The following is an 11665-nucleotide window of genomic DNA, read 5'->3' as shown; positions in this document are numbered from 1 at the left end:
GGATATTTCAGACCAATGCAAATTATTGCACATTTTTGAGGTAGATGGAAAAGGATAACAGAGTCTTTCCACCCGAGTCTCACAAAAGGCATTAAAGTTGCAAGTCATGTTAATTATTAATTGTTAATTAATAGGTAGGTTGAGATATTTAAAGAGTTTTAATTTCTTAAATGGAATTAAGTCTTAAACAAGTCGTTTGACTATTACTGTGATTGTTTGATCGATCACAGTGTAAGAAAAGTTTTTGACCTGTATGCACAGTTGGTCCGTCTGGTGTGTCCGTTGGCCTTCATAATGTAATTTGTTCATTAATGTTTTTCATCAAACCTCCAAACACAGATGTGTTTAGCTCATCTTTAACATACACAGATGAAGAAGGATATTGTTGCAACCAGACAAAATGTGAAAAGTCCAGAGGGTGTGAACTATTTTGCAAGGCTCTGCACTTTCAGTGTCCATTCCTGTATTTGACTTCAGCATTGCAAGCTTGTGTCTTGTGAATCATGACTGCCAAAGTGTGTGTGTGTGTGTGCGCGGGTGTGTTTGTGTGAATGCGCGAAGCCTATACATTATGCTGAGCCATCTGACCACTTATGGGAGCCCTTTAAGCCTTCATCAGTTAAGTTAACAGCCACTGCCTGATGTCACGTTGGACTGCTTGAGCTCCTGCAGAGCTCCAGTTAAACTAACAAACCTGTGATTAACTGAACTGCTGCAAGTGATGGATAGCAACGAACCTTTAATCAGCACAGTATCTCAAATCATTTTTCCCTCTCAGCCAGTGCCTATGATTTTCTCACATCCTTCCTCTCTCATTGCCTGCATTCTGAAGGCAATCAATCTCTTCTGCTTGCATCTTCTACTTTTATGATTAATTCTGGTAAAATATATGCATTCCTAACCAAATATTACCTACAAATGAGAACATGGAGGTTGAAAATGAAAGCATAACATTTGGTGTTAATATGGAAGGAAACAGGACTGGACAGTGACAGAATACATGCAAAAAACAGTCTTTTATGTCCATGTCTTTTTTTCTTTTTTTTGTCCTTACCTGCACTCCCTCTGAGACGTGTGAACTGCTCCTCCTCTTCTTCCTCTCCTCCGTCGATTATGTCTTCTGTGCTGGTAAGATTTTCCTGGCTCAGGTCGGACATAGAGAACTCCAGGCTGTCTTCTCTCCACATGTCTGCTGACTTGGATCGCTTCTTTTTAAAAGTTCCTCCATCTCTGGGACCTTCAGTCATTCTTTGGAGGTATCTTTCTTCCCCAGGAACATCTCCCTCCCCCATAGAGTCCTCTTCTCCATCCTGAGCAATAGTGTCTGCCTCTGAGGTCTCAGGAGTTGGCGTGGCCACGGGCTCGTCCTCATGTTGATAGGAGTCCGGCCTCATTGTCATTGAGATGCGTTGTGTCCAGTGAGGGTTGACGCCAAACTCTCCCAGCTCATCCGTGCCATTGAAAAGTTCCAGTCCACTCTCGGCTAAGGACTGTGGGATACTTGGTGTGCTGGAAGAGCGAGTGGAGGTCTCTGAGTTTCTGTACTCCTGCTTCGCAGTCGAAGAGAGCCTTTGCCTGCGAGTGACCGACTTCTTGTTGGTGAGGCGGAGCGAGCGGGATGTTTGTTTACGAGAAAGGTGTACCGCTTCATTTCCGTACACACTGCTGTCTCCGTTCTGACTCTCCACGTTTCCCATGATTTAACTGGACAGAAAGGAGAAAAACCACCGTAAGACAAAGCCTTAACTCTCTTAACTCTCTTCTGATGTAGCCTGAATAAAGCCTAGGAAAAAACCACATTTAAGTACAGCCCTTCCAGCTTTGTTTTGAAAACAGAGGTAGGAGGCCAGCTCAGACCTTGAAGTTATATTGACTTGACTTGATTTGAGACTTTTGTCCAGTGAGGGTAAACACTGGAAAAACTTTCTGAAATGTATGTAGTGATCTTTTGATGGCCATTGGCCACCGGTATTGTTTTGTGAAGACACTTAAAGCAGTTGGATTGGTTCTTTACTGGCATGAGTCTCTCTGTAATAGCTAATTGATAATAGATGTATGCACCTTTTAAAACATTTGCTTGGATGAGATAAAAGACTAGTTGTGTGATTACGTCTTTATCTTTCAGTAAAACAGAAACAATTGCTTGAAATAGATTGGAGCAACATGCAAAGCCTCATTTAAACATTCACAAATATTTCAGAATGCTGTTGTCAACAACAAGCAAAATGATAAAAGCTCTGTTTTAGATTCTGATCGCTAGAAGAGCTCCCTCCTTCCCGTCCATAACCATCACTAGCCTCAACAACGTTTTGAAGAAATTCGTATGAGTTCCTACAAGATTTCTTTTGGGATTAGCAAAGTGTACTTGAATTCAAACAAAATATCTGTGTGCACATGGCAAGCAGTTAAAAGGCAGGAACCAGTAAATCTATCTAATCTTTAAACTAAACATTTTGTTTCTCACTCTCTCCATTCTCATAATACAAACATTGTTTTCTGCCAAAGGCTGACAACTTGGAATCAAGCCTTTCAGGCTGGGACAACAAAGCTGTTGAATAACCTATTGCCACAACTGCATGAGTTTGATTCCCTGTATTATTTAAAAAAAAAAAACAGTCACAGATCTATCTATTTAGTCTGACATTTGCCTGAAGTTTTTACTGCCAGTAGCAATGTTTTTATATCGATCATCTCATGGGTGTTTTTCTATTATTTTTTTTTTATCTCTGCTTTGCTTTAAAGCCTCTCTTTATTTACCGTTTTAGCCTCTGTGATTTTATTGGTGGACATATTTTATTTATGGGCTTTAAAAATAAAATTAGACACATTCAAGAGTTTAAACATGATCTTCAAGAGCTCCATCTTTATCATGTGTATAAATGTGCTACTGTGATAATCTAAACTCCTTTACTGGGAGGAAAAGTCAAACATGAGATGTGCCTGTGCTTGCTCTATCTAATGTTTTTTTTTTTTTTTTTTTGGCTTTAAACAAATTCATTGACATCACTACAGAACTAGCATGCCAGATCCTTCTAATGTTCAAAAACTGAGCAAACAAAACTGAGAATAAGACCTTTGGCAGGAAAATGTTGATTTCTTTTTTTAATTTTACAATCATGGTAATATAGTATGTCAAGTTCTTTCTTAATTTCTTGTAAAGAGTATATATGACAAACCCAAAATAGTTGTGTTCATGGTGATTGTACATAAAAACAGCATTCAGCAAGGGCAATTTCATGACCCGCTTAATAGCTTAAATTTAAACACCATGAGCTGTTGTCGTGCTTTGCATACTTTAACTGTCATTCAAACAAGACTGGAGATCAAGTACGCCCAGAAGTGAGCTGGAAAGTCCCCGACAGCTTTTTAAGCCATATGTTGTCAGATACTGTCAGTTGATTTGGTTACTGCGGCACAGAAGAGTCCAACACTGACAGAGATCTAAAGAGAACGTCAACCGAAAATGTGCTGCTTTCACATGTTTTGTGGCAACAATTTATTTATCCTGTTTTTGTATGGAAAAATCTTGATTTTATTTTTATTTTAATTTATGTAATAGAAAAAAAAAGACTAACTCTAAAAATTCCCAAATTTTAAAACAAGTGAACAAAGCATGTTTTAGGGCATATTTTGTTGATTGTAGGAGAATCTTTGTGTTTCTATAGGCTTAAGGCTTAATGCTATTTAATGCTATTGAGGCTCAAGTAGTTGCTGTCTCAGCTGCTGTCAGATCAGTTTGTTCTCTGTGAATCACACATTGTCAAACCCACGCCATTAGTCTCTTAGCTGTGAAGAGAGAGAAAGAGGGACACCAAAAATTTTTAAACAATTTTTTTTTTCTGTTTTTGAGCTGGAAAATCTTCTGTGCAGGTTTCTTCATAAAAATGTGAGATCTACAAAGCAACAAAAGATACTTGTATTCACCTGTGTTTCAGGAACCGGATCACCATCTTCCCATCATTACTGGGATTTGATCTTCCACCAATAACATAGTCTAAACAGGCTCAAATGCTGGAAACACTTTGCCCTAAAAGAAACAAGAACAGATAGAGGGCATTTCAGCTTCAGACAAAAGATGGTAAGCAAAAAGGACTTCCAATACTAAGAAATGAAGAATCTTCAAGAAACCCTCTTGTGAAAAAGTTGTTCACCCCTTAGGAAAAGTTTCCATGGACTGATGACAGAAAATTAGAAACTTTTTGCATGCTGTGCATCCTTTTACATCTGCTTAAAAACTAGCACAGAACTAAAAATAACAGCATAACACTAGAAGTTCAAACACAAGACCTGTTATAATTCAAGACCTGGAGGATTTCATGTATGTGGACATCAATTCATGACTTTGAATTCAACCGCAAAAGGGTCATTAAGTGGGCAGTGATTGAAAGCACACCAGCAAGTCCACCTCTAAATTTAGAAAAAAAATCTAAATAAAGTATCTGGATTGATCTAGGCAAGTCCAGACTTATAGCAATACATATATAATTTTAGTTAAACCAAATCCTCATTTGAGAAATGTAGTTTATATTTTCTTATGTTTTTGTTTGAGATTAATGTGTTTAACGATCTAAAAGATGTCATTAGAAAGAACAAAATATGTAAAAGTAATATATAAAAGGGATACTTCTTCAAATCAAATTACGAAATCTAACTCATTGTCTCGATAACACAGATTATTAGAAAACAACCAACAAAGACCAAAGCTGAACATGAGAAAAAAACTTCCAAGCTGCCGTGTTCATTTACACACCTAGAATTTCTTTGAGATCTGCCCTCACACTCTTGCGACCCCAAACCAAGCAGGCATGCACAGACATGAAACATTTTGGGAAAATACCCCTTTGTCTCCCAGCTGACAAAGAAATGTGTTCACCCATACACACTGTTTACTGAACAATCCTGGTCTTGCCAAAACAGCCTAATTTTCTCTGGTACCAGCCCTCAGCTGCTGGGTTCTAATTTCCACACTGCTCTATGCATTAATGATTGGAGATCACGAAAGTGCAAGCGCGGTTGTTTGAGGGTTGATGTGGACATATATCCAGCTGGCAGATTAAATATTTTGCTCTTCTAAAGAAAATTGGCAAATCTTCATAATGGCATCACTTTTTGGACAGTGTAGATGTTCAGGACCTGCTGTGGACTATGCTGTTCTCCAGGGTGCCAAGACAATTATTTGATCTGACTATGATTCTCAAGGGAAATAAGATAGATATGATAATAGAGGAAAAACATATTCTGTATGAGATATTAAAAATCTATCTGTTTGAAGGCAGAAGGTATGCCCTCAGCCCTCAGCTGATGGTCTGTATGACAGCTTCACATGGTGCTTCAGGCAGATATTTCATCTTCTTTTTTTTAAGTAAAAAACAACAATTGGTTTTTATCTATTTAGGTCTACGGTGCTGATATGAATATATATTGCCCTTTCCAAATAATTGACTCCAGTTATTAATGTCATAAGTGGGGATTATCATTTATAATCAAACACTGTTTATTTATTTGAGACAGATGTACATTAAATCTTCCTTGTTAGATTTTTGAGAAAATGAGATAATCCACATTATTCTGAATACTCCACCCTTATCAGAAAGGATGTTTGGGAATACTTTTCTCCAGCAGGGACATGGAAGCTGGTGAGAGTCGATAGAAACTTAGATGGAGTTAAATTCAGTGCAGTTTCTGAGAAAACCTGTTTTAAAACTGGAAAATACTTGAGGTTCAGCTTTGGGTAGAACAGCAACATACAAGAGAAGAGAAGAAACTCAGACTGATTAGACTAAATAATATCTGTTAGTATGGACTTGTGGGAGTTTGAATCAAACTGAGAGTATGCGGCTAGACTTCGGATTATTGCTCACACGCCAGCCAATGCATGCACAAAACTGGTAGAGACATATCCTTGAAACACTTGCAGTTACAATCAGGCTCTACGAAGCGTTGACTCACTTTTCAGATGATTTTTTTAGTCAAATAAAATTCAAAACCTATTATTAATTTCTTTTCTTTCCACTTAGATGAGTCTGTGTTGATCTCATGGGATTTCAGGGAAACACATTGAGGTTGTAAAGTGACAAAATAGTGTATGATGATGAGCTTGCAATGCACTGGATGTGTATTTATCTGATTCAGCTTAACCACTGTAGCACATTTCACCCCGCCCTGGAGAAGTACTTATATAAGCTTAACTTGGACCCTGAGATTTCTCCTCCTCTTCCTCTCACTTTGCCCTTTGTTTCTCATCTCTTCTGTTTCATCTGCTCTGATGAAGTCAGCCCACATGCCGTCCACCCACCCTCTGAAAATAACCGAATTAAATAATGATAATGATTTATGCAAAGACAGATCGTGCTTAGCAGCTGAACAGCTACAGCTTTGAACAAATAAAATTGTTAGCAAGGGTGTATTTAAGTTCCAGAGCTAGTGATGGTAAAATTGTTTTTTTATCATTGTTGCAATAAATCTGGTTTTCAGTCTAGTAAAGGGAAGGTTGAAAAAAAAAAAAAAAACATACACAGGCCAAAGAAACGCAAAAATAAATCAAGTGGAGCCCCACACAGGGGAAATCAAAGTGTTTTCTTTTCTCTGGCTATGTGCAAACTAAAATGTTTTGTCTCTCCGTCGTTCCTCTCCTTATGCCCCGAAGCAAGGTATGGGAAGTGGAGAGGGGGGGTAACAAGGGTAGGTGAAACAAGGCTCTAGGCGAATCGCACTAGGGAGGACGATGAGAGAGGGGAGGGCGGGAATACTGGGATTCAGCACTGAAAGTAGAATTTTGCTATGACGAGGTGAGAAGAGAAAGTGGTGCAAGACAAAATGGAGAGATAACTGGAGAAAAACTGGGGGGGTCCTATTGTTTTTGTGGTTTAAGTGGATAAGTAGACATGTGCTCTGTCTGCCTATCCTCAGGCTTAATTGAAGGAGCCGAGACAAAAGGGGAAAGATAATTATTCGCTCTCTTTCTCTCAGCCTCTCATTTCTCGCAGTATATTAACACGTGGAGGGAATGCATCAGCACAATAGCTTGCGCAACAGCAGCCACAGCATCATTATCATGCAGACGTGCTCACTTAGGGACGAGTATGCAAACTGACACATCGAGAGAAGACAAAGAAAAGTTGGGAGAACACTTTAAAAAAAACACACACACAACTACATGTTTTGTTTCATTTTAAAGTTTTCATTTGACTTTTCCTCGCAGATTTTATCACCAGTAGCCAGGTGTTAAAAAGAGACAGAATAATAAAGAAGAAGCAGAGCATCGCACAGAGCAGGCAGGAGGTGTCAGAAAGCACCGCTGTGCCGGAGCCGTCAGGCTCTTATTGCCACAACATGATGGTTTCATTAAAGAATCATCAACACCTATACGCTTTCACATCTATCACACACCTGAGCACAGACACCCGGGCAAGCAGACTGTTACGCGCACAACGATGCGATGCAATGCAGTACGCACGCACGCACCTGCACAATCCAGGAAGAAATGTGAGCAGGTTCTTCACCTCACACGCATACACTCACTCTTTGGAAAAATGCCAAAAGCTTGTCAGAACAGTCACAGAGCAGGCACACCCTAAACTTCCCCCCCGACGCTCTTTTCATCTCTCCACCTGTCTCTCCCAGCTCCACCCTGACATGACACACATCTCAGCTCTGCAGACTCAGACAGCGTATGCTCGGATGCTCTACTGTACAACTGTGCATCAATGAGGATAAACAAAACTTGTGTTGTTGCGTTTATTATGAGGCTGTCATGGCACAGACTGCACCATGACGCATCTAATGTAATCAAACACTTGTTGTTTTTTCTATTATTACACAACACAGCCACAAAATCTTGTGTGTACTTGTTAACAAAATATTGTGTTAATATAAAAAAAATTCTTTGGCTTTGGCATAAAATTATGGCAAATCTAACCTGAGTCGGTGGTAAAATTCAGCCACTTTTCATAACAATTAGCCAAGTAATTTTTTTATAGTCTTAACCAAAGACACAACAACTAAAACAATTATGTTCACTGTGGCTCTTCACATTGTGAGGAAATTTTTAGCTATCATAGTAAAGACAAGCTATCTAAATTAGTGTTTTTGTTGTTGTTTTTGTTTTTTGGCTTCTAGCTATTAATTCTCAACTATTTACTGTCTTGCTTGCACTTTCAAGACATTACAAAGGTTTAAAACCAAGGCATCCAAATCACTCCAATGTTCCTTCCTACTGCTCTGACTTGTTAAAATATGACTAATGTTTAACCAAAATTAATAGAAAGATAAATCTGGCTGTTTGGAAATATTTTTTGGTAGCAGCAAATATTTAAATAATCATAAATTCCCATTTTTACTGAGGTAGAGTATTCAAATTACATTTGGCAAGCTAACCAGCCAACTGTTGTCTGGCTACCTGCCTGACTAATTAACTATTCAACATTAGTATGTTTGACTCCCAGTGTTATTTTATGAAATGCAAAGAAGAAAAAATAATATTCCATGCAATGAGAACATTTGCTTGGAAACCACTCAAATGTTGAACTTATGTTCTGAGGTCCACAATTAGTTGCATTTTAATCAAAAACTACACATCGTCAAAAGAAGCGATGTTCTCAATTGAAAAATCCTTTTTGCTGCTAATTATAAGACAAAAAGACATATGAGCTCAAAGATATGTGTTGTTTTTAATCTGTTATTCAGGTTATTCAAACATCAGAATAGTGCAACGTGCTATAATACTCATTCAGCTTTCAAGTGTTTCAGGAATCCCAGATCATTCATCTGACTTCTTTGAAAAAGTTCTTCTTTAGAAATATGAACAGTGGCCCCTGACATTAGCGCTGGGTATGTCTCTGCTTGCTGTAACATGCTTTGCATTGACATATTTTAGGTTTGAATAGCTTCTGTGATGACTCCTTTTTGCACAACTTGCACTCATCATTCCCAGTGTCCTATCAGGCAGCTTTTAGAAGAAAAAATTAACACCTAGTGGGTTTACGGATGTCACTTATGTGTCAGATTTACGGGCATACCAGAAATATGCAAACACAAAAGTACCAGCTAGAAATTTTGTATGTTTAAAAAAAGAGTAATTTATTGCATTAACATTTTTAACATGTTAAAATCTATGTAATTAATTAAGGAACTTTTTTTTTTTAATCATTTTCTTGATACTTTTGCCCTAACATTTTAAATCCCTCACACTGTCTGTAGTCTTCTTTCTACATAACCTTTCTAGATGGAGAAAACTAGGTTAAGTTAGCATAGTGCGGAATCAGATATGTGACAAAAAGTTCTATTTATCAAAGAATATTATTTCTTTATTTTCCTGAAGTCACCTGTACACACTCACAAGCCTGGAATAATGCACATTTTCTTTTGAATATAATGAGCACACTGTGAAAGGTGTGTAAATATAGAGGCGCTGGTACTCCAAATAAATAAAGAATAAATAAAAAGAATCAGAGACCTAACCATGAGCACCTGCCTTTATGTGTATACCTATGTACAGTGTGTGGGTGCATTGTTCATGTTTGTGGAGGAAATGCATTTATCTTGTGCACAGGCAGGGCTCTGAAAACATCCCATTGTAGACATGGGAGACAACGCTCCACTGCACTCCCACAGATCCTCTGAGAGAAAACTGTCTGAGACACAGAATTCCCTGGAAGACAGAGATTAGCTTCTTATTCATCCTTTTGGGATCTGACAAGGCACGCGCCACTACCCCCCACTCTTAGCTTCAACACACACACAGACGGAGAGACACATACAATGTGCCTTCCAGCACAAGTTTGAGCAGCTTCTTAAATCCAACCATTTGTTTAAACTGGTGAAAGATAAAGGATTATTTACTTCCCTAAAGAGCACGTTCTCTCTGAACCAAAACAAGAAAGTTAAGTGGATTGAGATGAGAAGATTTATCATATTTTTCTGGGACCTTTTCTTTACCATCGCCAAACAGAGACATGGTGATGAAGAGTTTGTTGAACAAAACACAAGTATTGCCAAAAAAAAAAAGTGAAAATTGAAGATTTAACACAGAATTAGATGGCTGTTAATGCTGCACATAATCTGCAACCCAAAAAGTACAAAAATCATTTTAGATTTTGGGTCAGTGTGCCAACTCGGGACAAAGTAAGTGAAGAAGAGATGCATTTGAATTAAACTGCCAGTCATTTTATTCCAGTTGGCTCCTCAAGTGTCAGTAACCTCATTAAAGCCTCTCGTTCGCCTCTCCAGCAGCTTACGTCGTACGCTTCTTACCTCAGAATCTAGCTGCGTTTTCTCTGCAGCTTGCTGCAGTCTGGGATTACCATATTTTAAAGAAGACGGCTCCTTCCACAAGCCTTTTATTGAGTGAAACGCCAGAGAGAGTCAATGAATGTATGTAGCTTTTAATGTTTAACTCAGTCACAGCTGCAGCAGAGCACGAGACGTCCCTGTGAGCATTCCGAGATCCGAAAACCCCTGAAGATGCTGAAGATGCATATTTTAACACCAGGATCTTACACACGACAAGGTCAAGGTCAAGATCAGGGAATGTCAGTCTCAACTAAATCTTTGTAGATCTGCATTATTGTACTACACCACCGGAAATCCATCAGCAGGCTGAATTGTAGATGCTAAAATAACATTTGTTGTTGTTAAATATTAATAAATCTCCTGCTTCAATCAACGAATAATTCCTGATGAAGCACTGATTGCACAGACGTTACAATCACCTCATAAGGCATCAAAATCAATCAACTGAATATGCATGTTGTGATTTTCCATTGCAAACATAGTAGTGGGAGATATATTGTGTATCCCTTGTAATTATTTCTATTATTTGTATTTATTTATTTATAGATACTTTAAAGTCGTTTTTTTACTTAACTTTTGAAAGCTTATGTGAAATTTATGATTTACTACATAGAGAAGTCACACTTTTTATGCATTGAGACCAAAAGTCTTTTTTAAGTATGATTAAATTGTTTCTGCAGTTCATTTTTAGGTTTGGAGACATTGCAATAGTAACATAATCCTACTTAACAGGCCTCAAGGGAACCCGAAGGCTAATTTTAATATCCAGCACCCCAAGTTAATGATCCAACCACTAACCGTTCAAAAGTGCTATGGTGGTAAAAAGAAAAAGTAGCTAACTTCATAATAACAAGGCAGTTATGTTGTTTTGGCATATCCATGTGATTTAGGCAAAAGATAAATCAATTTTACTTCACCTTGAAGTCCAATGCTGACACACACAGATGGGAATAGATGCTGCTAAAATGGCAGGTAATACTTCAGGCCGGGCCTGTGTGAACTGATGGGGGGGAGTGAAATAACAGGGCAGCTGAGTGGGTGAGTACGAGGGATGAGCGTGTTTGAGCCAAAGGTAGACAGAGGTGGGAGGCTGGAACTGGGGGATGGGATGACAGAGACAAGAGAGTCAAATCAACAGCGGACGGTGCTAAAAGGGGAACGAGAGGCTGCTAATTCAGTGGGCTGACGGTGGAGTCGAGTGACGGGCCACAGGTAGATGGATGACAGATGAGTGTTGAGGTGGAAGGAAACATGAGAGGTAAAGATGTGGAGTGGGGCTGATAGGTCCTGAGGGGCTGATAGAGATAGATGCTGTGTCAGTTCAAAGTAGGGCAGATATGAACAGGCTTGATTTGTTGTCAGAGACAGAGCGGCT

The 11665-nt window shown here is 38.7% G+C and overlaps 1 protein-coding gene across 1 annotated transcript in view; it reads right to left on the bottom strand.

The window, feature by feature from the left end:
• Positions 1 to 11665, bottom strand: part of tiam1a (TIAM Rac1 associated GEF 1a) — a 61647-nt gene that overhangs the window by 39811 nt on the left and 10171 nt on the right. The window contains exons 2-3 of the mRNA XM_008427225.2: positions 3925 to 4027; positions 1055 to 1704 (exon numbers count right to left, since the gene is read on the bottom strand). Of these exons, the coding sequence (XP_008425447.1) occupies positions 1055 to 1697 (643 nt within the window). The 5' untranslated portion in view covers positions 1698 to 1704; positions 3925 to 4027. The remainder of the gene's footprint in view (positions 1 to 1054; positions 1705 to 3924; positions 4028 to 11665) is intronic.

Source organism: Poecilia reticulata, linkage group LG14 (genome assembly GCF_000633615.1).
Source record: "Poecilia reticulata strain Guanapo linkage group LG14, Guppy_female_1.0+MT, whole genome shotgun sequence".
Classification (NCBI taxonomy): domain Eukaryota; kingdom Metazoa; phylum Chordata; class Actinopteri; order Cyprinodontiformes; family Poeciliidae; genus Poecilia; species Poecilia reticulata.
Note: the sequence above shows the minus strand (reverse complement) of the source record. Positions and strands in the feature narration are given on the sequence as shown.